Source organism: Halichoerus grypus, chromosome 4 (genome assembly GCF_964656455.1).
Source record: "Halichoerus grypus chromosome 4, mHalGry1.hap1.1, whole genome shotgun sequence".
Taxonomy (NCBI): domain Eukaryota; kingdom Metazoa; phylum Chordata; class Mammalia; order Carnivora; family Phocidae; genus Halichoerus; species Halichoerus grypus.
The window spans coordinates 44,383,576-44,409,323 of record NC_135715.1 but is presented as its reverse complement, the minus strand read 5'-3'; the positions used below and the strand labels follow the sequence as shown (position 1 = coordinate 44,409,323).

At 35.9% G+C, this 25,748-nt stretch overlaps 1 protein-coding gene across 3 annotated transcripts in view; it reads left to right on the top strand.

Moving 5' to 3' along the window:
* The window catches only part of TDRD3 (tudor domain containing 3), a 156,129-nt gene extending 130,656 nt beyond the window's left edge, over nucleotides 1-25,473 (top strand). For 2 of the 3 annotated variants that reach the window (XM_036085417.2, XM_078070280.1), the window contains exons 13-15: nucleotides 5,620-5,705; nucleotides 20,384-20,509; nucleotides 25,215-25,473. In XM_036085417.2, coding sequence (XP_035941310.1) covers nucleotides 5,620-5,705; nucleotides 20,384-20,509; nucleotides 25,215-25,245 — 243 coding nt within the window. In that variant the 3' untranslated portion in view covers nucleotides 25,246-25,473. The remainder of the gene's footprint in view (nucleotides 1-5,619; nucleotides 5,706-20,383; nucleotides 20,510-25,214) is intronic. The other variant, XM_036085418.2, reaches the window with a different exon arrangement.
* Nucleotides 25,474-25,748: the final 275 nt, after the last annotated feature.

The window sequence follows — 25,748 nt, the reverse complement described above, 5'->3', positions numbered from 1 at the left end:
CTGTACAAAAAGCATTGTTTGAATTCTGCTATTTGATAACTTAATATATTGTAATCTACTCTAAAGGAACTATATATATCAAAACATCTTTAAAAGGTTTCTGGGTAATCTGAGTTGTTCTTTATTGAGCAGTGAATGTACAGATTATATTATTATTTCATGTTACTTTTTCCAAAGGTGAAATAACTTCCAAAGTGAAGTAACATGTCAGGGTATTACCTAAGATGTGCTGTCTGTCTTTTTAAAGTTACTATAGTCATACTACTGAGATTTGTTTCTAACTTTAATTACAATTCATAAAACAATTCAAGCCTTAAATTATTTGAATATTAACATTAAGAATCAAGTTAGCATACCTGAAAAATCTGCAACATTTTCTTTTTGTATAAGTGAATACCAACAGATAATATGTTAATCTTTTATCTTCTACGTCTCACCTTTATTAATAGCAACCTAGAGGGTGGAGCCCTGAATTATGATGTTGGTTAATTAAGAATTAAATTCATGATGCTTTAGATTTATGCTGAATATTATATGATTTACTTTTTCCTTCAAAGTAGTCTTAAGGAGGCATCATGGTTAAGACCTTCAGCTGAAGGGTGCTGGGATTGTCAGGTGAACTTATTTTTCCTTTTGACCTTTTTGATTCAGGCTCAAGCCTTGTTTTCTTCTAAGTGTAAATTTTTGTTTTTTCATTTACTTTACTTACCAGCACTTTTAAAACTGTAATTTCAATTACACTTTCAATTGCACTGAATTTTACCATTCCTTTGCATATAATGCAAAAGACTTGCTAATATACTCACTGCACAGGAAATAAAGTAGTAAAATAAATGAATCTGAGGAATATTTTCGTTTGGTTTTATTTCTGTTTCCAAAGATGTCACTCTTATATTGGGCATGTGCCTTGACTCATGCCAGTATATTTTGAAGATTTCTATAAATCTGAAGAGGCATTCTTGAATTTAAAAAATGCACACAGTTCTATTTTAGTTTCTAGTAAATTTCTGACCCTCTTCCATCTGCACCTAAAAAAGCGGAAAAAGAATGTTGCTCATTGCACCACAGACTTTATTCGCTTTCAGATGGAGACCCCGCAGCATATCTCCTCTGAAGTCAGTGATTGTGAACCTTGCTGGTGACGGGCTACAGGGGGACTTAGGATACATATTTGATTGCATACCATAGTCTGTTGTCAGTTGTCCATTCTCTTTGTTAATTTTACATGGTCATCTTGTGTCTCTACCTAATACTGTTTTTCTGTATTCTTACTTCAGTCATCTGGTTTATTAGTCATCTCTCTCTGTTTTCACTCTATTTCCAAAACAGCCTTGTATCCTCTTGGCTTTTTTTTTTTCCCTTTTTTTTTCCCACCCTTTTTTTTTTTCCCTTTAGAAGGTGGTATCTCTTGATGTATATGGACTACCCTTCCTACTTATCTTAATTTTTCTGAACTTTACTGGACCTGTACTATTTATTCTAGAATCATGAGCAATAGGCTTCACTATCACATCTCTAGGAGTTGATCTGTCTCTTTGTGAGAAATACTCCGGTGTTATAGAGCTTCCAATTCCATTAAACTTGAGAACTACTCGCAAGAGTTTTACACCTTGGCTTGAAATAACTCCCTTAGTAACCTGTCATTGACTGAGAGCTCCATTGAGAAGGGAAAGGAGGTACTACAACAGTGAGTACATTTTATTTGCCTTAAAAAAGAAAACCCATGTAGTTTATTAAGAGTAAACATAATTGAAGAGGCTCTAGTTAAGCAACTTAGACTACTGTAAGAATGCAAAAGTCACTGATATTTTGTGTATACTTTTTAATGTCTAGTCCATCTAGCTCAGGATTTTCTGAAGTGTGTTCTAAGAACATTAGTTCCACTTTCTGGTTAAATAAATTTGGAAAATGCTGGGTTAAAAAAATTAAGTATGCTTTTTTATTATGGGACTTATCAAGACAATATGTATTTTATTTTGTTTTTTGTTTTTTCCATTTGTTTAGGTCTTCTGTAATTCCTTCATCAGTGGTTTGTAATTATCCTGCAATCTTGCTAAATCACTTATTAGATCTATGAGCTTATGTTCATTTGCTTTGAGTGCTTTTATTTTTGATTATTTAGAAATTACTGTTGAACATTCACATCAGTGATATATATTTTAATCTCTAAGAGAGAAAAGTAGTGTATATTGCTTCACAAACCAATTTGCTTATGGAATTCTTTTTTTTTTTTTTTAACCTGTTACAGAGAGTCTATGGGATATATTTTAGAAAAGATTTTAGCTGTCTTGTTACCTTCTTTCTAGTTTTCAAATTTCCCAGCTTTAAGATAGGATGAAGATTTATGTTTAAATATATTGTTTTAGATATTCCAACCATCTTATTAGTAACATAATATTCCATTTTTATGTTACAAATAGAGACTAAGTATGTAAAAGACAGTTTTCTCCTCAAACATGTTTTAAGATTCTTAACCTTTCTTTGAATAGAGGACAGAATATTCCTGAAATTTTAGGTCCCTTCTAAGTACTTATGTCATTAGTAATAGTGTTTTAGTACATAAAAATAAAATTAAGATCTTATGTTACATATAATTATACATAACTCACTGGTCTTTTAATTTTAGCTTAACTCTAATTCTGAAAACTTCTATGTATTAACCTTTAGAAATTGTCATTTATGAAGACTACCCATTATAGCTTTTATAATATTGCTGTCCTTCTCTATAATTCTCACCTAATAACCCACATGATATTTACATGTTCCAACAGTAACACACTTTCACCATTTATTTGGGTTTTGTATTTTTTATTCTCCAATAAACTAGCCTAAGGCAAAATGTGAAATCCCTCTTTTTGTTAAGATATTTCAAAAGAAAGCGTCAAAGCAAGTTAATTCCACTGGGTAAGTGAACATTCTTAAGTAAAGGAGAATCCTAAAAGACCAAAAATTCTATTTTGTTTCAATATTTATTTGCTTTTTTACTAATACGCTAGTGTGTCCTAAATAGGCTTTTGAATAATATTGTTTTAATTAGTTAAAAGCTTGTTAAAAACCTCCTAGCAAATAAGCAAGCTCCTATACTTAACTGCTCTTGATCTCCTGTTCTTGTTTTCCTGGTAACAGCAGTTAAGTGAAATGAATTGATAATCTTGGATATAATTCCAGAGTTCACTTGAGTGACCTGGAGGAGGGGGGAAATTCTTATTTTAAGAAACCTGCCCTTTTCAGGCACTTATAATTATAAACAAGGGCAGAATTTATGGTTGGATAATAGCTAGTGGGAGTGCATAGGAACTCTATAAATAAGCAGTAGATACATACTGTAAGTACCAGGTCTTTTAGAACTTGAAGGGATTAGAATTTTAAGTGAGCACATGAACTGGCTTGATAACTAAAACAGTGGAAGGAGGTCAGAAATTATGTGTTGAATGATTTCTGTAGTTCTGGTGGTCACCTTTATTACTGAAGAGTCCTTTGTCAGACATCAAGCCAGAGCATAACAGTTTAATAGGATAGTTTTTCAATAAATATTCTTTGAATGCTTTTTGTAGCAAAGCTACTTTGGAAAATAGATTGCCCTATATACCCAAGGGATTAAAAGGATATAAGAGAAGTAGAAGATATATTTCTTTCCTTTCAGAAGCCACCTAATAAATATTAATAAGGCCTCCATCAGACTGAGATGGTTCCAGTCTGGGAACCATCGTTGGCATGGTTCTTGATTACAGTTTTGTTATGCATGTTAAACGAATAGGATAGCATGAAGGAAGTAAGTGGAGGAAAGCTAACATTGACTTTTCGAAACTATTATTAACTTTTTAACAACCTTTTATTGGCATTTTTATCTTGCCTGAAGTACACTCATTTTTTCCCAGATCTTGTGATTAAGAAATTAGGGTAAGCCCTCTTGGTCATGCTTACTATAGAAAGAACTTACTATAGAAAGTAAGATATTAGGAGTCAGTTTAATTCTGTTTCTGTATGGTTCAAATTTTAAAATGTATGGACTTGTGTTCTTTTTTTTAATGTTGGTAACCATTTTTGGTACTATTTAATGAGGGATTTAGGAGAATATAATGACCCTTTTATCTTGAAGAGACTTATGTAAATAAGGCTGAAAATAACATGGAAAAAAGTACACTAATTTTTTTTACCTCATAAAGTGATCAGAGAATATAAATATTATTATTAGGAATTCCTGAATTTGACCATGAGTATGCAAAACAATTAGATTTTTTAAAATATGGAATTGAAGTCTTAAAGCAAAGGGAAAAGGGAGGCATATCAAGAACCTGAGAGTGTTAGTACTTACTGGAAATTTTTTGTTTATTCTAGGTAAGCATTTTTTTCTCTTCTATTTTGTTCCCCTTCTCTCCTTTTCCTCTTCCCTTATCCAGACTCCTCCTCCTTGTCCTCTTTCTCTTTTGTTTTTATGTCTGAATATTTGCCTTTTTATTCATCTTAAAGGTTTCATGTAGCTTTTAACTATTAGGTTGGGTATGTTCCATCTCAGATAAGACTGATCCTCAAATGAAGTCTCATTAAATAGGGCATCTTTTCAAGTTCAAAAAGCCTCTAAAAGCTTTGGGCACAAATAAATTGATATTCCTGGTTGATCTTTTATAATCCCTGATTATAATTGATGCTAACTTAACACCTAGCCCTACTGATAGTAGTTCTCATAAATGCAAAGACTGTTAGAGACTGAGATGTACTGGAGCTGAGTACAAAAAGATCTAGAAATGGCAAGAAGTTGGTTATATGCCCAATTGATTTGAATTGTATCCTTGCATTCTTAGGAAATAAGCAAAGAAGAGAAAAAATTCTCACTGAATGTGTTTAAAACTTATTAGAAATGTAAGTAATTGAGATCAGAAATTAAAATATATAATTCCCTAAGAAAAATTAAGGAACTATTCAAGAAACTAGAGACTGGAAACTCTAAATTTTGTCATAGAAAATTAATTATAAAAGGCTACATTAGAAACATTTTAGATATAATTTAGAAATGAACATAAGATTTACATCTCAAGAGGATGATACACTTTCCTATTAATTTGTTGAAAATACTTAAAATTGGCTATAAAAAGACAATATGTGTCCATTCTAATGATTATAATTGCTTTAGTGAAAGTAATCACTGGGAGAAGAGCATTAAGATAGGAAAAAAAATGGCCAGAGAGTAGGTTAAATGTTGAATTGGTATCTTGGTTCTTAGGTATTTTTCAAAATAATTTTTATAATGGTATAATTTGAAAGGTTTGACTGAAACTGCTAAAAAAATTTTCAAACAAACTGCTTTAAATAATTTCACTTATAAAAATAAGTTTTACTTTCTGAAATGAGATTTACTATACTTTGAGATTCCAGTAAATTTCACATCAGTGGCAAAGTACTGCCAAAATTACTTCTGACATCATTTACTACTTACTGCCATTCTTGACCCAAGGCTGAGACACATTTTCAGAATCTGTGTGCTGTATCCTGAGAGAATTTGATAGAAAGGGGTCACTGCAAGAGTTAAATGGCTGCTCTGCTTGGCCTTTAAAAGAAGGGGAGAGGGCAAGGCTGGTCTTGGGCAAATTACTCCCACCTCCCTTTTTGCCCCTGCTTCAGCTCCAGGGGAGCTGGAAATGCACAGGAGGAATCAGAAGACCTGGGTCGAGTCCCGGCTCTGCCACTTACTACCTATGTGACTCTGGGTAAGTTACTTAATATCTCTGGGTCTCAGTTTTAGTACAGGGTTGTTCTGAGGATTAAGTAGTATGATCAATGGAAATGGGCTTTGTAAACTCCCAAGGTGTATGGAAACATAAATTTTTGTTATCAAAAGCTTGGCCTTCTTCCCTGTTCTTCTATGTATAGTGTCCTCAGCTATGTTATTTTTAAAGCAACTCAAAATACTTAATTCCTTTTGCTTCTCCCTGTGTCCTCTCCATATTGGAATTCTTATTCCTATCCTCTGCATGCTTCAGAGTAAAGTATTCTAAGAATATAAAACCAGTCTAGTTAAATTAATTTCACAGTGAAGTGTGGATTACTGTTACCCCTTCTTACCCTTCACATGCCTACCTTTCTCCTTTAATCTTCTCAGAATTATGGGCTTAGAAACATCAAGAATCTAATGCATGGACATTTGGACAGTGTTGGGGAGAAAGGTTTTTGGCAGAGGGAAGTCCTTTAAATCCTGTTACCCATATCACACCTGCATCAGTTAATAAGGTTGACTGGGAAAATGGGAATATGTTGAGCCTCTAGTCCTTTCTTTTTCTCTGCGGGAAAGGAGATGGAAATAGTTCAGAACTTAAAAGTTCTTCAGAAGTCTCACTGAAAACCTAGATCCTTAGCTTGAGGAATGACCATAGAGAGAAGAGACAAGGAATTTAATGGGCATTTCTTTGGTCAGCTCTTTGAGTTATATCTGACTGGGCCTCATCTTTGCTTCTCAGTAAAGTAAGTTCTAGCCCACCCTCAGCCAAACTACATTTATAATGCCTATGATCTTTACTGAGTGCTTGGTTTCTAGAGGCTGTGTGGAGCTAAGGAAGAAAGAGAACTTGCCTTCTGGATCACATCTGGTTCCAGATCAAGGGATCTTTACGAGGGCCTAAAAAGACCTTATATCTCTACTTGGTCCAGCCCTCCCTAAATCTAAGAATACTTGATCCGGCTATGTGTAAATAATAGTAATAATAGCCACTTACGTGAACTGCTTGCCATTAATGCCTAATTATCATGGAGCACAATAACAGTTAATCATGCCATGATTAGATTAACTTAAAGATTTTTATTTTATTTTATTTTTACAGCCTTGAACCGTTGACTTATGCTCAATATGGTTTCTTGCTGAAGTAGCAGTGTCATCTTTCATAAATAAAAATTAGAGAGAAATATTGAACTCCAGTAGTATTCAAATGCAAATTGAAACAATTAAGTACCGGGTTAAATGTATGAGTGAATGGGAAAAAATTAGATAATGCTCATGCTGGTAAAGATGCCGTGATGTGAGTACTCTTATACGTTGGCGATGGTGGTATAAATTGATGTGATCCTTCTGATTTTTTTCCAAACCTTGAAAGTGTTCATACCCTTTAAACCAATAATCCCACAGTTGTTAATCTCTCCTAGGGAAAGAGCAAAGGAAATAAGCTAATTGCTGAGAGATGATCATTGCAGCATTGTGGTAATAGTGAAAACTAGAAGTTACCTAAATGCCTAACAATAAGAGAATGGTAAAATAAGTGATCTTCCATCTGCTGAATGAAATATTTTACAGCTGTGATGAAAGATCATTATGAAGGCTGTGATATCAATGGAAATATTTATGATGAGTAAATAAAAGCAATGTATAGATTTGAATGAGAATATACAAGGTGAAGTGGTTTAGGGTAGTAGAATTATGTATACTCTACGTGTGTGTATACATACATTTTTTCAATTTTATAAACTTTCTGTAATTTTGTATTACATTTTTTATTTGAAAAAGTAAGCAAAATAAAATTAGCAAGAAGAAAGTTGATCATAATTAGGGAATTTTAGTCTTAAAAAAATCCCCAAAATTTGCAAAAAGGATCTGAAAATATAGGAGGAAAAAAATAAGATAAAACATCAACCTTTCAGTTTTTAATTTTGGCTTTGTCTTCAGTGAGGTTAACAGCAACATGATTATGGTTTTTCATGGATAAAATACAATTAGCCTTAAACTTGTTCCTATCATTAGTAAATGAAATACTCCCACAACTAAACAAGTCGAGTTACCTATACAAAGTCTTATCACCTACTTTCACTCTATCCATACAACCTATTTCCCAATTCCTTGCAAAATTCTCCCTTAATTATACCGTTCCCAAAATGCTTACGCACCTTCAGAATTTAGTCTCTTCCAAGTGCTTTCAAATACAGGCAAAATACATTTCTTCTATGAAATGTTTCTTTAATCTGTACTTCCCTACCATGCATAATTTCAGGAATATGTTACTATGTAGTTATAATATTTTGTTTTATTCTTTGTCCCTGTTTTAGTATTGATACATTATTAAAATATTAAGTACAAAGTGAAATTTTTATATTTGAGGTTTTCCTATTATCATTTCAAACATGTATCAGTCTATTCCAGAAATTCTTTTTTTGAGCACTTATTAGGTGGCTTTACCTCGCCACTGAGAACAGTGCTGGGCACATATCCTTAGAATGATTATGTGCTAGACAATGGAAATGCATAGATGAGCAGTCTCTGCTCTCAAGGAGTCCTAGACTCGCAGAGGAACCCAGGAAGTAAGCCAGCATCTGTTTATCCTGAGCAGAGCACAGAGTACCTAACTCAGTCAGGAACTGACTCATGGAGGAATCAAGGCCTTCCCTGACCATCCGATTATAAAACAGCAGTGTGCCATCACAAAAATTCTCTAGCCCCTTTGCCCTGCTTTATTTTCTGCATATCTTGCTCCAGCCTCCAACCCCTAAGTGAAATCAGTGTGAGAACAGGGACTTTTTCTCAGCTAATACTTCAGCATTCAGAACAGTACCTGGAAAATAAGGCGCCCTCAATAAATATTTGTTAAATCTGGATAACAAGTTTAATGTGAGTCTTGAAAGTCTTGAAGGGTAGTTAGGACTTAGCTTGGGGAAAAAGGGAGGAAAGTAAGAAAAGGGAGAAGTCAGGGAAATTCTAGAGGGCATGGTAGAGCGAGGTATATTGGCAACAGTATAGGAGGGTCTAGTAAATGTCAGTAGATGAGGCTGAAAAGGAAGGCGGGGTCAAACGATGAAGATTAAGATAGGTTATGGTAAGAAGTTTGAATTTTATCCCTCAGAATAGGGACTACTGAAAGATTTTAGGCAGGAGAGTGTCATAATGTGATCTTTGCTTTAAGAGATTATTACCCTAGGAGCACCTGGGTGGCTTGGTCAGTTAAGCATCTGCCTTCAGCTCAGGTCATGAGAGTTCTGGGATCGAGCCCCGCATCTCATCGGGCTCCCTGCTCAGTGGGGAGTCTTCTTCTCCCTCTCCCTTTGCTCCCCGCTCTCTACCCCCGCCCCCGAGCACGTGTGCTCTCTCTCTCTCTCTCTCTCAAATAAATAAAATCTTAAAAAGAGAGAGATTATTGCCCTCGTATAGAAAATGGGTTTCAGTGAAAGCAGAGAGCAGAGAGCATGGAGACCAGTTATTACAATAGTTAAGGCAAGAGGTGAGGACCTTGGAGTCATCAGAATTTAGGCAAAAGTAAAGAGTATGGGTGAGATTGCCTAGAGAAAATGTGCAAAAAGAGAAAGACAAGGACTGGGGTCAGACTTCTGGGGAATTTCACAAAGGGGTGGGAAGGGGCACTGAGAAGGAATAGCCAGGGAGGACAGCAGGAATAGGTGCTGAATCCATGATATATAGTGCTGGAAACATCAAGAAAGATAAGAACTGGAAACCACCTGTTGGATTTGGCTATCAGTAGGTGACTTTTAACTGTAGCATGCATTTCCAGTGGAATGGTGCATGTGCATCGCAACTTACGGTTTCTTGAGAATGAGTGGGAAACAAGAAAATGAGGTGTAGGCTATTTTTAAGATCTTGGTTGTGAAGATAAAAAGCATAGAGGATGAGAATAAAGAGTAAAAGAACTCAGGGTAAAACCCAAGCCTGTTTACATCAAAGGCGCAGTGAAGCAAAGAGAGAAGGAGAGGTTGTAAAAATAGGAGTAAAGATTTTTAAAAACCCAGGCCATGATAAGAAAGTGGGGCACAATCACATGTGACTTTGGGTGTCTGAGGAACACTGGGGAGAGGAGGAAAGAGAAGTAAATATAGGTGTGGTGAGGTTAAATTGTTGGGTTTCAGGGAAGGAAGCTGAATAATTCTAATGAACTCTCTTCTCTGTGAAGTAAAAGCAGGTCATCAGTTGAAAGTAATGAGGTCAAGAACAGGAGAGGAATTTTGAAGGGCAAAGTAAAGATTTAGAAACTGCCCAGGAACATGGCAGAGGGAGTTGACCAAGAATGTGTTTTCACAGCAAAAGTTTTCAACCCTTAGTAAAAATCATGCGTAAAGCATACTGTGACAGTTCACTCTCAGTTTCTAGTCTTTTAGTAGCTACTAGAAAAGTTTAAGTGGATATACAAATGAGAACTTTCCATGTATATTAAGCAGAAGCTAATAGTTAACCCCTAGCCAGTTTTCGATAGAGGTTCTCACTAGGAGCCTGATATTTGAAAGTCTGCATAAACATAATGACTATATTATTGCCCTACGACTTCAGCAAAATTCAGTATTGGAAAATGCTCTGTAAAGGTGGGCATTTATGCATAAACCATTAACATTAATCCTAGGACTATTAACAAAGTTTTGGGGCTTCTTAAACTCATCTTCATGCCAGGTAGTGATATATTAAATACATAAAAATGTTAATTAGGTACATGAACATTCTAAGACTCTGTGTGTGTGTGTGTGTGTGTGTGCGTGCGCGCGCGTGCGTGCACATGGAAGCACATGAAAGATATCAGTGTTTAAAAAGCTGTGATAGTTACTAAATTGTTCATTTAGAGAACAAAATAAGGTGGGAAATTAAAGGAAGAAAAGCATTAATCTCATGAGACCTCATCTATCTATGACCTATCCATCTATTCCTGACCTATTCATGGGGAGAGATTTTCCTAACACCAACACAGTTTTAAATGAGGAAATTTTTTTTAATGCCCTTCATAATTTTTGTATGACACTTATAAAGAGTTGTCTCCTACTAGCTATGGAAATATAAAACAAACTCTAAATAAGAAACTAGGTAATCCTGTTAAGACCATATGCTCTCCACAATCATAGAGTTAATTTATCAACTATCATGGAATATTCTTGTTTTGGCATTGAAGGAGATGGCCCATCATGGACATATCACACCACAATATTGATAAAGTTTCTAAAAAGAGCCTAAACAATTTATAGTCTCTCACTGGGACCAGAGAGAGCTGAGAAAAATAGTCTCTCTCAAAGTTTATGCTGCTGAATGTGATAACACTCAGAGAAGCATAATAATACTATGAGGTTTATCAAATTATGAAATTAAAGAACATCCCTTGTTTAAAATGTATTATAGTTCTAAGTTCTTAGGTAATGTTAGATATTGACAATTAAGTTTACAACAGAATTATTTGTGTTAACCTAAGCCTCTGAGGATAAATATCTTGGAACATGTAATAGTTTGTATTGGTACATTTTACTGCTTTATTATACTTTCCTTCTCAGTAGTCATGTTCTCTGGGGAGTTAATGCTGCTTGTCTCTAGATACCAAAATGGGGAACATTAACTTGGATGAATTTTATAAAGACAATTACTGTATTCGGTAAGCTGGTAAGATTTGCCCCAGTAAAGAAGATTGCCTCTGGGTTCCTTTTTTCATTGGAAGAAAAATGAACATGTTGCTAATTGACCAGATTTCTTAGCCTCTCTTTTATATTACATTGATTATTAACACCAATAATTTAAGAATCACTTTGGAAATGTAAAGTGCCACCTAAAGGCTCATTTAGCGTTGTGTGTTAGGTTTTCAACCTCTCTAATTCACTAGGATAACTTAGTCAAATCGCTTGACTCAAACCAGTGAAAGAAAAACTGTTTATGTTTTATGTGACATTATAAAGAATAGAACTTTACATTTGTGAAGCAGTAATAATAGCGCACTTTATTGAACACTTAATTTTGCAGCAGACATATTCTAAGCTCTTTACTTACATTAATTCATTTAAAATGTAGCAGCTGTTTACGGAGAGTGTGGTCCTCTCAGGGCCAATTGTCCTTCAATTGAGCCCTTCAGAGTAGCTAGCAGTATGGATAATTTGTTGTAAGAACAGTAGCACCTTAGTGTTCTTATACCTACCTTATAAATTTCATGATGTGTTTAAAATGCAAGTGAGGTGGAAAACACTTGATTTTGATCTATTTCTATAAACCTCGAAGAGTTTCACATGATCAATCTAATTCTCTCCTTCAGCCTCTGCATCCACTGGGATGTGCAGAAAAAGCAACATAACCTGGGCAAAATATATCATCCTCGTTAAACCTCACTTTTGTTTTCTTCTCTGAAAAATAGCGATAAAAATATGCAATTTGATGGAGTTGTTGAAAAGATCATAGTAGCTGCTCAATAAACATTTTATTCAATCATTGAATAATTGAAATGCCTGGCACATAGATTCTTAATTTCTGTTGGTTCCACTTCTGTAGTTTTCTTTCAAGGCTTTGGAAAGAGCAGCTTCCCTTATTGTCCATCTTTTCAAAGTGATGTTTGCTGACCCTGGACTGCAACATCAGCAGCTGTTGATTGGAACTTTCAAATCAAGAGTTGGGTATCCATCCCAAATTATCTCTCTTGGAAGGAAACCCAAACTGCTTCTTTGCACCGTCTTTTTCTTCGAATTAATTCCTTTTTCTTTTATATTTCCTTTTAAAATTTTCTTTTCTATTACAATGTTACTAGTATAATTAACTTCTATATTAGGACTCTTAAAATGCAGGCCTAAAATAAAAATCCATAAATCTTTTTTTAAAGTAAACTAGTTTTTCCCACAAAATGAAAGAACTGTGTTCCTTTAAGCTAATAGTGTTGCCTACAAAGTTATAAAAATTTCCATCATTTCCTTTGTGCGAAACCATTTTTCTTCACACTTTTGAAGTCCTGTGTTTGTAACAGCCTTCATAAATTGGTGACTTCCGTCCTAGCTCTGACACAAAGCTGTTCAGCCCATCCTGCTGTCAGTGTACCTGCTGCTTGACACTGACAGGATTCTTGTCAAAACCGGGGATTGCATAAATTAGTGTTTAACCCTGGACAGGCTTTTCTCCTCATTTCAATTCAGCTTTTAAAAGACTGTCATGTCCTTATTCATAGATAATGAAAGTGGAATTTGACTATCATCATACACTTTATAACTTTCAGAGTTTATAAACTGTTAAGAAGGCCATAAACTTTCCAAGTCTTACTGATTTTTCATTAAGCCTTAATTAGTAATCCTCAGGTTTGTTTGTTTTTTTTAAGATTTTATTTATTTATTAGAGAGAGAGAGAGGGAGAGGGAACACAAACAGGGGGAGTGGGAGAGGGAAAAGCAGGCCTCCCGCCGAGCAGGGAGCCCGATGTGGGGCTCGATCCCAGGACCCTGGGACCATGACCTGAGCCGAAGGCAGACACTTAACAACTGAGCCACCCAGGCGCCCCTAGTAATCCTCAGTTTTACAAATTCCTGTACAATAATGACATCATCACTGATTGTCTACTGTCCTTTTCTTCTAGTCCAGTAGGATCTACTTGCCTTACGTTTTATTTTTGGTTTTTTTTAAGATTTTATTTATTTATTTGAGAGAGAGAATGAGAGAGAGAGCACATGAGAGGGGGGAGGGTCAGAGGGAGAAGCAGACTCCCTGCAGAGCAGGGAGCCCGATGCGGGACTCGATCTAGGGACTCCAGGATCATGACCTGAGCCAAAGGCAGTCGCTCAACCAACTGAGCCACCCAGGTGCCCCATCTTACTTTTTATTTTAATAAGCAGCTTACATTGTGTGTGGGGTGGGATGGGGGAGAGAAGAGGAAAGAGTTTTAAGTTACATAAAGTAGTTATACTTTAAATTATCTTCTGGATGAATTTAGAATTTTTAAAAAGTTGATTGTTTTACCTTAATACTTTTCAGAAGAGTACATATTAAGTGCTTGAAAAACCTAAGAAACTCTTGCGACTCCAAAGTAATACTTCCTAACTTGTCCTTATTGTCATTGTTCCTCTGTGGCTCTACGGACAAGAAGAAATAGCTTCATTCTTGAACAAGGAGAACAAAACACATATTTAACAGGAACAAACATTTATTATGTTCTCCCTTTGTGTAAGATGATGAGCATATTACTCTCAAGAGTATGTTATCAGTTCCCCTAGCCTGTGTTGAACATCTGAAACAGGGTTCCTGAATTTCAGTAGACGTAGAAATTATTACAGGAAAATATAATATGTTTAATAGCCTTAATTAAATCAGGTGATATATACTGTATAATTTTCCTTTACCTAAGTTGACAGAGAGAGATAAGTTTCTCTCCCTTATTATTCTTGGAGAAAATCTTTGTGATACCATTTTCTTTCTTCAACCATCTTACCGTCAAAAATGATTGAGAAGGTCTCCTAAACTTGGAAAGAGAATGATTTTCTTTTTTTTAAAAAAAAAAAAAAGCTAACTCCTCGTATACTGAACATTTTGAAATCTCAACATGACGAAAAGAAATCCATAAATTTAAGCATACTGAGAGTAATTTCTATTTCGATAACAGCGAGATGATATGTTATTTCTCTACTAATATTGAGGTAAAGGGGAATAAATGGCTGAGCATGTGAAGATTAGAGTCCTCTTTGGAGCCTGATTATAGTTGGAACACTTACACACCAGGCCCCTTGTATAACTCCTGACCTGCATTAATCGATTTAATACCTACAGGAACCCTATGAAATAATTATTAGTATTCCCACTTTACATACAAGGAAAACTATGAATACAGCTTCAGAGTCATGAAGTAACTTGCCTAAAATCAGTAAGTTAGCAAGTTGCAGAGCTGATACTCAAGTTTCAGACTCATTGACACCATAGCACGTGATCCTACATTTTACCTGTAAATGAAGATAAATGATACCAAACTACTTGAGGATTTTTGTGGGAGTTTAATGAAGTATGGTGTATAAAAATATTCAGCATTGGGACACCTGGGTGGCTCAGTCGGTTAAGCGTCTGCCTTCAGCTCAGATCATGACCCCAGGGTCCTGGGATCGAGTCCCACATCGGGCTCCCTGCTCCGCGGGAGTCTGCTTCTCCCTCTACTTGTGTTCTCTCTCTGTCAAATAATAAATAAAACCTTTAAAAAAAAAAATTCAGCATTGCAGTAAGTTTGTGCTCAATATGAGATATACCGTATTAATTAAGATATCTTTCAAACATTTAGTTCACTCAATCTTAATTCTCATGAATTTAAAAAAATTTTAAATAAAAAAATGAAGCTGAATGTAGGTAGAAGTATCAGCTCATATTTCTCAAGAGGCTAGACAGCATTTTACATAGGGCAGAAAAAAATCAACCTATTCCTTTAACCTACTATTCTGTTGCTAAGAGAGTTTAATCTCATACCGAGACACTCTTTTCATCTTCTAAATTTCCCTGGAATCTAGTTTCAAGATTAAATGACATTTTAGTCATCTATTTAGGTATTACCCTTTTAGATGGTAGTCCTCTGATTTTCACTATGCAAAAAAAAAAAAAAAAAAAAATCAAAATAACTTGTCAGAAAAACTGACTTAATATTATAGTTATTCAGAATACACCAATGATAATACTGTGCCAAAATAATATCTTTCATTAGTATATGGATTTCAATGGTGGTTAAATTTAAGGTTGAGATTTAGATTGGGAAAATAATTATTTTCAAACACAGAATGACATAAACCAAGGAGTAGGTTGTAGGGATTTTGCTTGATGACAAGCACGATATGAACAAGCAGTGATTGGGCAGCTGCTAAAAACATTAAAACAAACTTAGATTGCACTAATAGATTTACATAGAGTTTGCTCATCATGGGAAATAATAGTATTATGTTCCAAGCAGACCCTACTTGGAATGTTAGTCTGAAAACTAGGTTACATAGAAGAGTAAATATTAAAATGCATAAAGGAAAAGACGATCAAGATGATGGGAGATTCTGGAAATAATGGTATTTGACAAGTGAGTAATTCCAAGAGTTGCATCTTTTGATGCTAGAAAATAGAAGACTAATGCTTGTTTTAAAATAGCATAAAGTCTTTCATATGGCAAAGGAAATAGGCTCAATGAGAGAATGTAGGTAGAAATGCAGATTTGTCCTTTGTCATACAGGACACAGAGCAGTGGAGTTGACTGAGTTGACTGCCTGAGGAAGCCTGACTTCCCCTCACCAGAGTTCTCTGGAACCTGGGACTTCAGATCGCTGACTCCTGGGCTACTTCGCATTTCTAAACCCGCGGCTTTGCTAACTAGCCTGTTAATTGATAAGGGTTTCTAAACATCTGTTATCATTATGTCTCACTAAAGAGAAATATTTTTAGTTCGTTAGGCAGACTTTGTTAGTATGGGTTTTTAGGTGTGAATGGGATTTAAATGCAGAAAGGATGTTCGTCACATTGGGTGCTATCTGCTTTAAGATTTAAATGTTTAACTCTTTTCCTGTTAGTCTTATGTTCTTTTACTTTCACTAAGTAGGTGAAAATATCAGCAGTGATTTTATTTCTGTGTTGCTAGGCATGACAATTTTTTTCTTCTAGTTTTATAAAGCGTGTCAAGTCACGTGTCCCATCCCCACTCCAAGCCTCTGTACTTTTTAATGGCAAAGATCTGGCCTATAATTTCATCAATTTGACATGGAGATTTTTTTTTTTTTTCTATCTCTGTTTCTTAAATCTGTATTATAGGTCACTGCAGCATACCATAACTGTTTGTCTCAGGTGGTCAGTTACATAATATGCATTGGGCTGACTTTAAGTAGTAGTCTGTCATGGTGGTGCAGTAATTACTTTCAGAGAAAGAATGGGTTAACCTATCTTAAATTATATTAGCCTGCCCATTTAAGATGTAAAAATGATATAATTATGAGAGTGAAATGATTAACCACTTGTGATTAACGCTCATATGTCTTAACCATAAGATACTCTAAAACATATTTGTTCAGTTAGCATATTTGAGAAAGCAGTTGTTTTTGCAAAGATAATTTGTAGGCATTGACCTGAAAACATAGCAACATAGATAGGCATTTTCTATTATTAATAATCATTGCTGTATTTCCACTTTTTAAGTAGGGTTTCTAACTGGTTCCTTTTTATAACATTTACCAAAATTTCAAGGGTATGATCTAAAAGGCAAGATATTCAAAGAGGTTGATCATGTTAACTTATTTTTGGCTTCCTCTTAAAATATTCAGATTTTATGCAAATAGTGTCTATAACTTTTGATTGATTTCAAGAATGCTTCTTTGCTAATTTCCTCCCCTCCCCCCCCTTTTTTTTTGTTCTATTTGCCCTTTCTATCTGTAATTAAGAAGACCTACTCCCAAAGAAATAAAACCAGTGGTAAAAATAGAGTGATTTAGAATATTAAATTATAGTTTTAGTGTATAGTTGGTTTTTTTTTTATTTCCGTAGAAATAAAAGGAGAGCAGATGGCAAGAAGCCTTCTCCTTGCATTAGCTCTTCCATTTTTTTTTTCCCCCCAGTGGCTTTTCCACTTTCCTTATCTGCCCAAAGCAATTTGAGGAATACTTTAGCAACAAACTTCCTGAATTTTAGCAAAGTCTGTGGGTCTAGATTGTTTGATTGAAGTGGGCCTGTATATTGTATTGTCAAAGGGTTACTTATCTCAGAATAATAGACAACATAGAAGGCTTATTTCATAAACCCTTTATAGGTATTACCTCCTATAGTTCCCCATGTAAACCTATGAATTCATTACTGTTTTCTGTGTGAGAAAACTGAGACCAAGAGAAGTTGAGTAATATGCTTAAAAGTGGTAGAGTCTAAACTCAGACTTCGATCTGACTGAAGAGACCGAAGTCTCAAATACCAATGTCATGAAGTATCTCTCAAGGAAATCTTTGAGTAGATTGGCATATTTGGGAGCAGTATATGCTCTCTGCCTTGATTTCTGGGCAAGCTTTTGAATCTGTTTAACCTCTCCTCTCCATCTGTATGCCATAAAACAGAATAAGAATTTTATCTTAGGGGCACCTGGGTGGCTCAGTCGTTAAACGTCTGCCTTTGGCTCATGATCCCAGAGTCCTCGGATTGAGCCCCCCATCGGGCTCCCTGCTCAATGGGAGGCCTGCTTCTCCCTCTCCCACTCCCCCTGCTTGTGTTCCCTCTCTCACTGTGTCTCTCTCTGTCAAATAAATGAATAAAATCTTTTAAAATAAATAAGTAAAATAATAAATAAATCTGTTACAGAGTAGTGATACCTAAAGGGAGGAGATAAGTTAGAAGGAAGAACTAGGTATAAATGTCATTCAAAGATGACTCCAAATAAACTCATCTATTAAATTGAGCTTGTATTATGTAAAATGGAAAGAGGTACTCATTCAATGCTAACAATTACTAGCTATGGACTATAGGAAGTAGTTTCTGTGGGTGACCACTTTTGCCCTCAAGTATTCTGCAAGAGGAATATTTAAAAGTTAAAAAAGCAAGATTGTGCCTTTGACAATAACTGAAAACCAAGCTGTCAGGATCATTTTTATTTTTTGCTTCTACTTTGTATAAAAAGATTGTGAAGACATCAAATAATGTGAAAGAAATCTCATGGTCGGTCATCTTTATAAAACCATTTAATGGGCTCTGGCTAATAGTCTGTGAATCTTTTCAACACAGTAGAGACAGCTTTTTAAACAGCAATGCCATATTATATAAATCCAGCTCACTCCCTCAGCAAATGTAGTTTCCTACCTTTAACAGTGTTTTTTATTGATAACGTATAGATTTTTAGATGTCCTCTAGCCAGTTCTGCAGCTGGGTATGGAGAAAAAAAGCATTTGATTCTAATTCCTGAAATAATTACTTCATCTACTACGGTAGCAAATATATTTTCATTCTTCTCAGTTAATATGCAGAGCTTCAAATGTTGTCATATGTCATAAAATTAGCTCCTTTTCAAATTTAGCTATAATATTTGACAATCATCATTCAGAACAGTGACCAGAATAATAAAAAATAATTCTCTCCTTTCCTGAACACTTTTTAATTTCTCTTCCTGCATTTAATTGCTTTGCTAAATTATAGGCATATCTGACACTTCTAACCATTTTGAGATTGATTGTTAATGAAAGGAGCATAGAGAAAGGAGAGCTAATCTGGGAGTTTGTCTCTAAAACGCAGTTATTGAGTGATGTCAATAGATTGTCACATTTCTCCATTCTCTTATTTAGGTGATGATGGCCCCTTAAGGATGATCATTAATTTTTGGCTTTTGGTTTATTTCTTTGACATGCAGACTGAGATGTAAAGATTTTAGCAGTTGCATTTGAATCAAAACCCAAGTTTGCCTTAGAAGTATCAGGGCAAGGTCACAAAGTTTTCCTGGGCTTCAGTGTCCTTTGTATAAAATGGAAATGATGTTTTTTTTCTTAAGAATACCATGGAGGATGCCTAATAATGAGAGTTATGTTCATGCCAAATATTAAATATCATTTCTAAATGATAGGATTTGATCAAATTATCTTAGCATCTTTCTGCTTCTCTCAGGTAAAATTGCAGTAGTTGGATCTGTAAAATTTGAAGAATAGAACTCCGTCTCTCATATAACTTCTTGTGGTATTAATAGGGTCAAAGGAAAGCAATCTTTTGGGAAAGAAGATTCAGAGATAATGTGAGGAGGAAGAAGTGGGATACATTTCCAAAATCATGCAAATTATTGTGCTCTGATAATTCAGTTGGAATTTAAATCCTAATTTTGAAATAGAAGCAGTTACTTTCATAAACAAAACTGAGAGCCAATTTTTTTTCCTGTCTTTAAAAGGGAACATACTTCATAGCTGCATTAATTTAAAAATAGTAAAATAACAGGGTGGCAGCACTCAGTAAGAAACCAGTGTGGCTTTGGCTATGTTTCTGTTGCTTCTAAGTTCTTTTCAAATATTATAATTAACTGTATTCTTTCTGCTGTTTAATCTGCTTATCCTAATTTTCCATGCTATTCCTTGAGCTGATAGATCTATCCCCTCAGTAAGAAAGAAAATGAGAAGAAAATAGTTTGTGTTTTACTGTGGCGATTGCTATGTCTTGCATGAAGTTTTCTTTATATGTAAATTGTATTTCCTCCTCATTCCAATCCATTATTTTTTCCTATCTCTAGATGTAAGGTTCTTAACGATCTTGGAGATTTCATCAGATGAGGACAGACAGCTGGTGAACGTTCTCTGGCTCTTCAACCCCTTTTCCATATCTTACCAAAATCCCTTTCCATGACAAATACCTAGAAATATTTAGAAGCCCAAATATTCAGGAAAATTTTTATTGTAATGCTTGCTTTTCTGTGATCTCACCCCCTTGTGTCAAGTCATTTGGTGAGATAATCATGCTATTATGTGGAAATAGTTTCCTCTTCTAGAATTAAATTTGATTCTAATCTTACCACATCAAGTTCATTCTTCTATTATCAAGGACCAAAAGAGTTTTAACAATGTCCCTGCTTTTTTTTTTTTTTTTTTCCTTCCCCTTGCTTCCCTCTGTTATAAAAGTTGACAGATATGAATCCCAGGGCAGCTTAAGAGGGCATATCAAAATCGGCACCATAAAGTATTTAACTTAGGAAACTTGGAGCTATTCTGAACATGTTTAAATCACTACTCTTTACAAATAGGAGGAAGAAGGCACCTATGACCAAACGCTTGAGTTCCGTAGAGGAGGTGATGGCCAGCCAAGAAGATCCACTCGGCCCACGCAGCAGTTTTACCAACCTCCCCGGGCCCGGAACTAATATGAGAAGGTAAAATTGGCATTGTGAGATGGCATTTATGTTGAATATGTAAATCCAATTGTTAATATTTCATAATAATGTAATAGAAAAAACTGATATTTCAAACCTTTCAATTATAAAGTATATAAGATTATACCATAGTTACGAGCTACTTTTCCACCAAACTTTTCCCCACAAATGCTACCTCTAACCCCCTTTTTTCTACCTCTAACCCACTTTCTTCTATCGGAGGTGATGCCAATCAGTGAAATGTCTTTAAGTTTGAAAGCAGGAAGAAAATAAAAGGAAACAAAGGAACAGATAATCACCAACTTGGATAATTGAGTTTTTTATTTAATTAATTTCAGTCCTTTTCAAGAAAGAGGAAATGTTTTCATAGTGTATCTTCAGGAATTGGATGAAGATAATGTGGTTGCTTTACAGAGATGGGATTTGGGGGCCCTGTGCTATCGATCCAGAAACATTCATCTTAGAGTTTCAGGGAGTTGTTCTCTGAAAATTATCTTCAATGGGAAGGATGAGAAATATAACAAAGAAGTCAGGAAATTACGGGACCAATCTAAGGCATCTCATTTTGATCAACAAAGACCTTATTTTTTAATATGTTATTAGAAGGAAATACTTTTGTCATCTTTGGTAACATTTCTATTTTTTCATTATGCCCAGACTTTTGAATAGTTTCAGAGTTTTCCCATTACAGCTTTTATATATCACTCTAAAGACTATATGAAACTGTTTTAGACTTAACTGTATCTTTTTTCTCAGTCTCTTCTTCTCAGTAACAAGACCATTGAGAATTTTTAAGAAATTGTTCTCAGTTTCTCATTTCAGCTATTCATTTTGCTAAGGCTGTTATCCACATTGTATTTTCCCCCTGCTAAGTGACCATCTCAATTTTTCAAACCAGCTGTGGCTTTTTAGCACTTGAAATGCAGCTAGTCTAAATTGAGATGTGCTATAAATGAAAAATACATATCAGATTTTGAAAACTTAGGTAAAAAAAATAAAATATCAGTAATTTGTATTGTTTATGTATTGAAATGAGACTATTTCTGATAGGCTGGATTAACTAAAATATGTTACTAAAGTTAATTTCACCTATTTGTACTTTTTAAAATGTGACTAATGGAAAATTTAAACTTGCGTATGTGTCTCACATTGTGTTTGTGCTGGGCAGCACTGTCCCAGAGTCTTAGATCTCCTTCAGCTTTCCCAAAGCTCCTTCACTGGTTACAAATTAGCTCTGTCATCCTAAGTGAAGGAATGTTTTCTTCTGTGTTCTAGTCCTTCGTTCCTTATAAAGTAGTCTGCCTGGAGTGGAAGTCTCATGCTACCTGACTTCTGATTTACCTGAGCAGGCCTGAGTAGCATCATCTTTGTCCTATCACTGGCTTTTCTTTGTGCTTAATACAAGGCCACTGAGTAAACGGCCGGGACTTACTGTCCATATTATCACAGAAGGACTACTTCATGACTGGGCATTTTTCTGTAACCAGCATTGACCAGAGCAGATTCCAAGTATATGTAAGGACTTCCACAACTTTACATTGTGCAAGATTGAACATCCGCTTTGAACATAAGTTCAGTGTGCTTACAATTAAAAAGCACTTTTAAGGTGAATGAAAACTGAGAATTCCCTCATAGCTTCCTGAGGGCTTCTAAATTGGTTAAACCAAGGTTTTAAAATAAGGCCGAAGGTTCTCAACTCCCTGATTGCTCTAGGTTGCCTAACAGCGGATGCAGGACTAGGACTTTTCAGCGGTATCCTGAGGCTGCAGAATAGAAGGTGGGTAGGGCCTGGCAGGGCTGGAAGTAGAGAGGAGGTTGTGAGGGTGAGTAAGGCTGCAGCCAGAAGGCTGGAACTCCTATCGTCTCGGCCTGTCTTCGGTTTCTTTCATATGTTTTCTAGATTAGGCTTCCACAGAAAATGTCCTCTGAAAAAGAACATACTGCTTAAAATAAACCAGAAACCATAGCTCCACAGTAATTATAGCTCATCGATACCAAATACTACGATGCACGCTGCTCCCAATCAACTGAAACATCACAATGTTAATAGTTTTCTGTGTTCCCTAAGTTAAAATGCCCATTTTTCCCAGGTGCTTGCTTTGGATTGTCCTGTTGATGCGGGAAATGTATGACAGAGATATTGGATTCCTGACATTGATAAGAAGATTAATTTTGCTGCGTGGGGGAGGAAGGGGGGACAGTCTCATGATGTTATCACTAAAAAAACTTCTCACTACAAAATTTACTCTGAAAAATAAATAAATAAGCAAAATACATGTGCTCTTGGTTGAAAAAATTATTAATTTTTTAATTTTAATTCAAACATGAAAGATTATGAAGTAGAATTATCTTTTTGATATACTACCTTTAATGGGAGGTTCACCAACACTAAGAATTATACCTTTTGTTCTTGTCACACAACCAATATGTTATTTTCTTCTTGAGAGAAAAGATATTTTTGTTTCCTCATTCCTGGTTTCCATTAACTTAAGTGTTTAAAAAGAAGATATACATTGTAGCCCGCCATTGGACTTCCAGCAAATATAAGTATGAATTCTAATATATGCTGAAATTTTTCTCAGGTTTTGTTATCTAAAATTATTCAGGATAGTAAGAAACACTTAAGGCACTTTCTATTCTCACTTAAAAACCATAATTTCATAGTTATACTTTTTTTTATAATGTTTTGGGTACTTTGCTAGGTGATGAATAACACATAGTACCTGTTTATTAAATAAGTATATTTTGATAAAGTTTCTGATGTGTGGTTTACACATTCTTTGATTGTCCTAAAAAGTTTTCTTTGCAAGCCCTCTGTCCCACCACCACCACTTCGCATGCGCATATATACTTCATCCAAGGTGGAGAGGGATTTGGATTCTACTTGGTCTTGGTACTAAGCACAACATCAGAGACTAGAAAAGCAGGAGATGCCTGGGAGTCCAGGCTAGGTGAGAGAAGGAGGTATCGGGGAGCAATGTGGGGAAATAGGCCCAAGTCTGGGACAAAATGGTGGCAAGTCAGATCTGAACCCTGAGGGGAAAGAGGGCCTAAACTCCAAACTTCTAGTTCCTGTGCTTGTCATAATCGTCCCAGGTAACTCAGAAATATGAGTAGATATGGATAGAGGAATTATACATAGTTCTTTAATCCGTGAAGCTGGCCAAAACTACATGCATTGGAAGAGGTTTCTGACATGACTGGAGTCCTGGGAACTAGATACCAATGAGTAGAGGCAGGCCTCAGGAATAAATTTGGAGCTTCATTTTCATGGTGGGGTAAAGTCCTCTGAAGACATTCTAAAGGCCGAGGAACGCTTAAAGAGGGGAGAAGCAGAGTTCACAGCAAGCGGCTTTCAGTGGCAACAGTAGAGTTTGTGAACCCAACAGTAGATGTTAAACATAATGTGCTGGTGGTGACACGAGTGTGGCTTTAGCTGCACTGGTGGCAATGAACTTCGGAGTAAGAGTAATAGGATCAAAATTAAGCTTAGGCAGTATTGCTGTTGGCTATGGGATCACAGCACCGGGAGGCGACGAAGCTAAGAAGCTGTCGCAGTAGTCAGGAGTGCTTAGAGTGTCACGTCCTGCAGTGAAAAGACAGAGATGACCTGTGTGGGGATACTCTGGAGCCCCCGAGGGCCACCAAAGTTAAGACTTCGTGCCAGAAGCAGTTTAATAAATGTTGAGTCGCCTTGAGTATTCACTTCCAGTTTCTTACTTGTTTGATGAAAGAACGGTCCTCACAGTTTCACAGATCAACCAGGAACCTTGAAGCCAAGAGCTAAGCATCGACTACTGCATAAATGTCATGACTTTATTTTCTAAAGTCCAGGTTTTAACACCATTTTCAGCTGGTTAAAAAAAAAAAAAAAAGGTACATTTTTAAATGTCTTTTTTTTTTTAACAATGTGGTCCAGCGTCCCTCTGTAAAACTTCTGAAGTCAGGGTCAGGGAAATGCTTGCTATAAAGACAGCTGTCGCAGAACCCACTGATGCCAGCAGGACAGGTGTCCTGTGAGGGTAACAGCGCCCAAAGCTCTTCATCTTCCACGCAGGACACTGTGCACTTCCGAAGACGGGCAGAGCTGTTGGTGTGTAGCCGGGGGCGCTCTGCCCTCCCTGCCTGGGCGCTCTTGCACGCACGCGACTGGCGTGCGACTCTGGCACACGGGCTTCTCTCCCCGCTCCTCTCAGCCGTTCTGTGGTCACCACCCAAAGTGCTTCAACTGGAGCGGTGCCGGTAGGGGTTGGGAGGAGGCAGGAGCGGGTGACAGACTCACATAAATTACCCGTGCGGACGGAGTCAGTCCAGAGGCGTTCAAAGGGGAAACGGAGGCGGGTAGGATGGGGGTCGAAGTGGCCCATTGGCAGACTGCATCTTTTCCAGGTCATCTTCTGTGAAATACCGTTTAGTTAATCCAAGTTCCTGAAATCGACATGCCAGCAATAATGGGGCTCGCAATGACGGAGATGTACTCTAAGAATTTCGAGAAGAAAAATTATTTTGATTTTGCTTTTTGTTTATATACTGATTTATAGAAATTATGTTTATAAATTAGACAGCAGTGTGCAATTCTACTTGAGATCTATTAATATTTATATAAGCACTTCACATTTACATATGTCTCAGCAGAAGTGTATCCTGAGTACAGAAAAGTCAATTTGAGGATCCAATCTCACTTTCCTCCTCTCTTTTTAAATAGAGCCTTTGTGAAGAAAGGAGCCATTGACTGAAACATCCTGGTCAAGAGCTGTTGATAGACCTCCTACTTTCTCTTCAGAATAAGGTGCAGCCGTGACGAATATTATTATTGGAGAATGGAAAAGCAGATTTTAGAGGGGAAACAATCCAGCTCATACAAAGAATGGGAAAAAATACTAAGTTAACTAGAGCAAGTACCTTTTACAAGTGAATGAGAATTTTTTCTTCTGCCATCAATAAAACCAATGCGCTGTTATATACATTGTTTTAGTGTATGTTTTATTTGCTGAATAGTATCTTTCTTGTTCGTCTGGTATTAATCCCATAGTATAGAATCGAATAGCAATCACAGGATACTGAAGTCCCCCCCACCACCATAATTACAGAATAAACTGACTGACACAGCTTGCCACATTTCCTGCAAAAACAACCTGCAACTGGATAGCAGTTCTTGGTAAGGTAATAGCTACTAAATATGATAGCAATAAGTGTTTAAAGTTTGAATATATTGTTTTTAGCACTCGGCTAGCTTTTT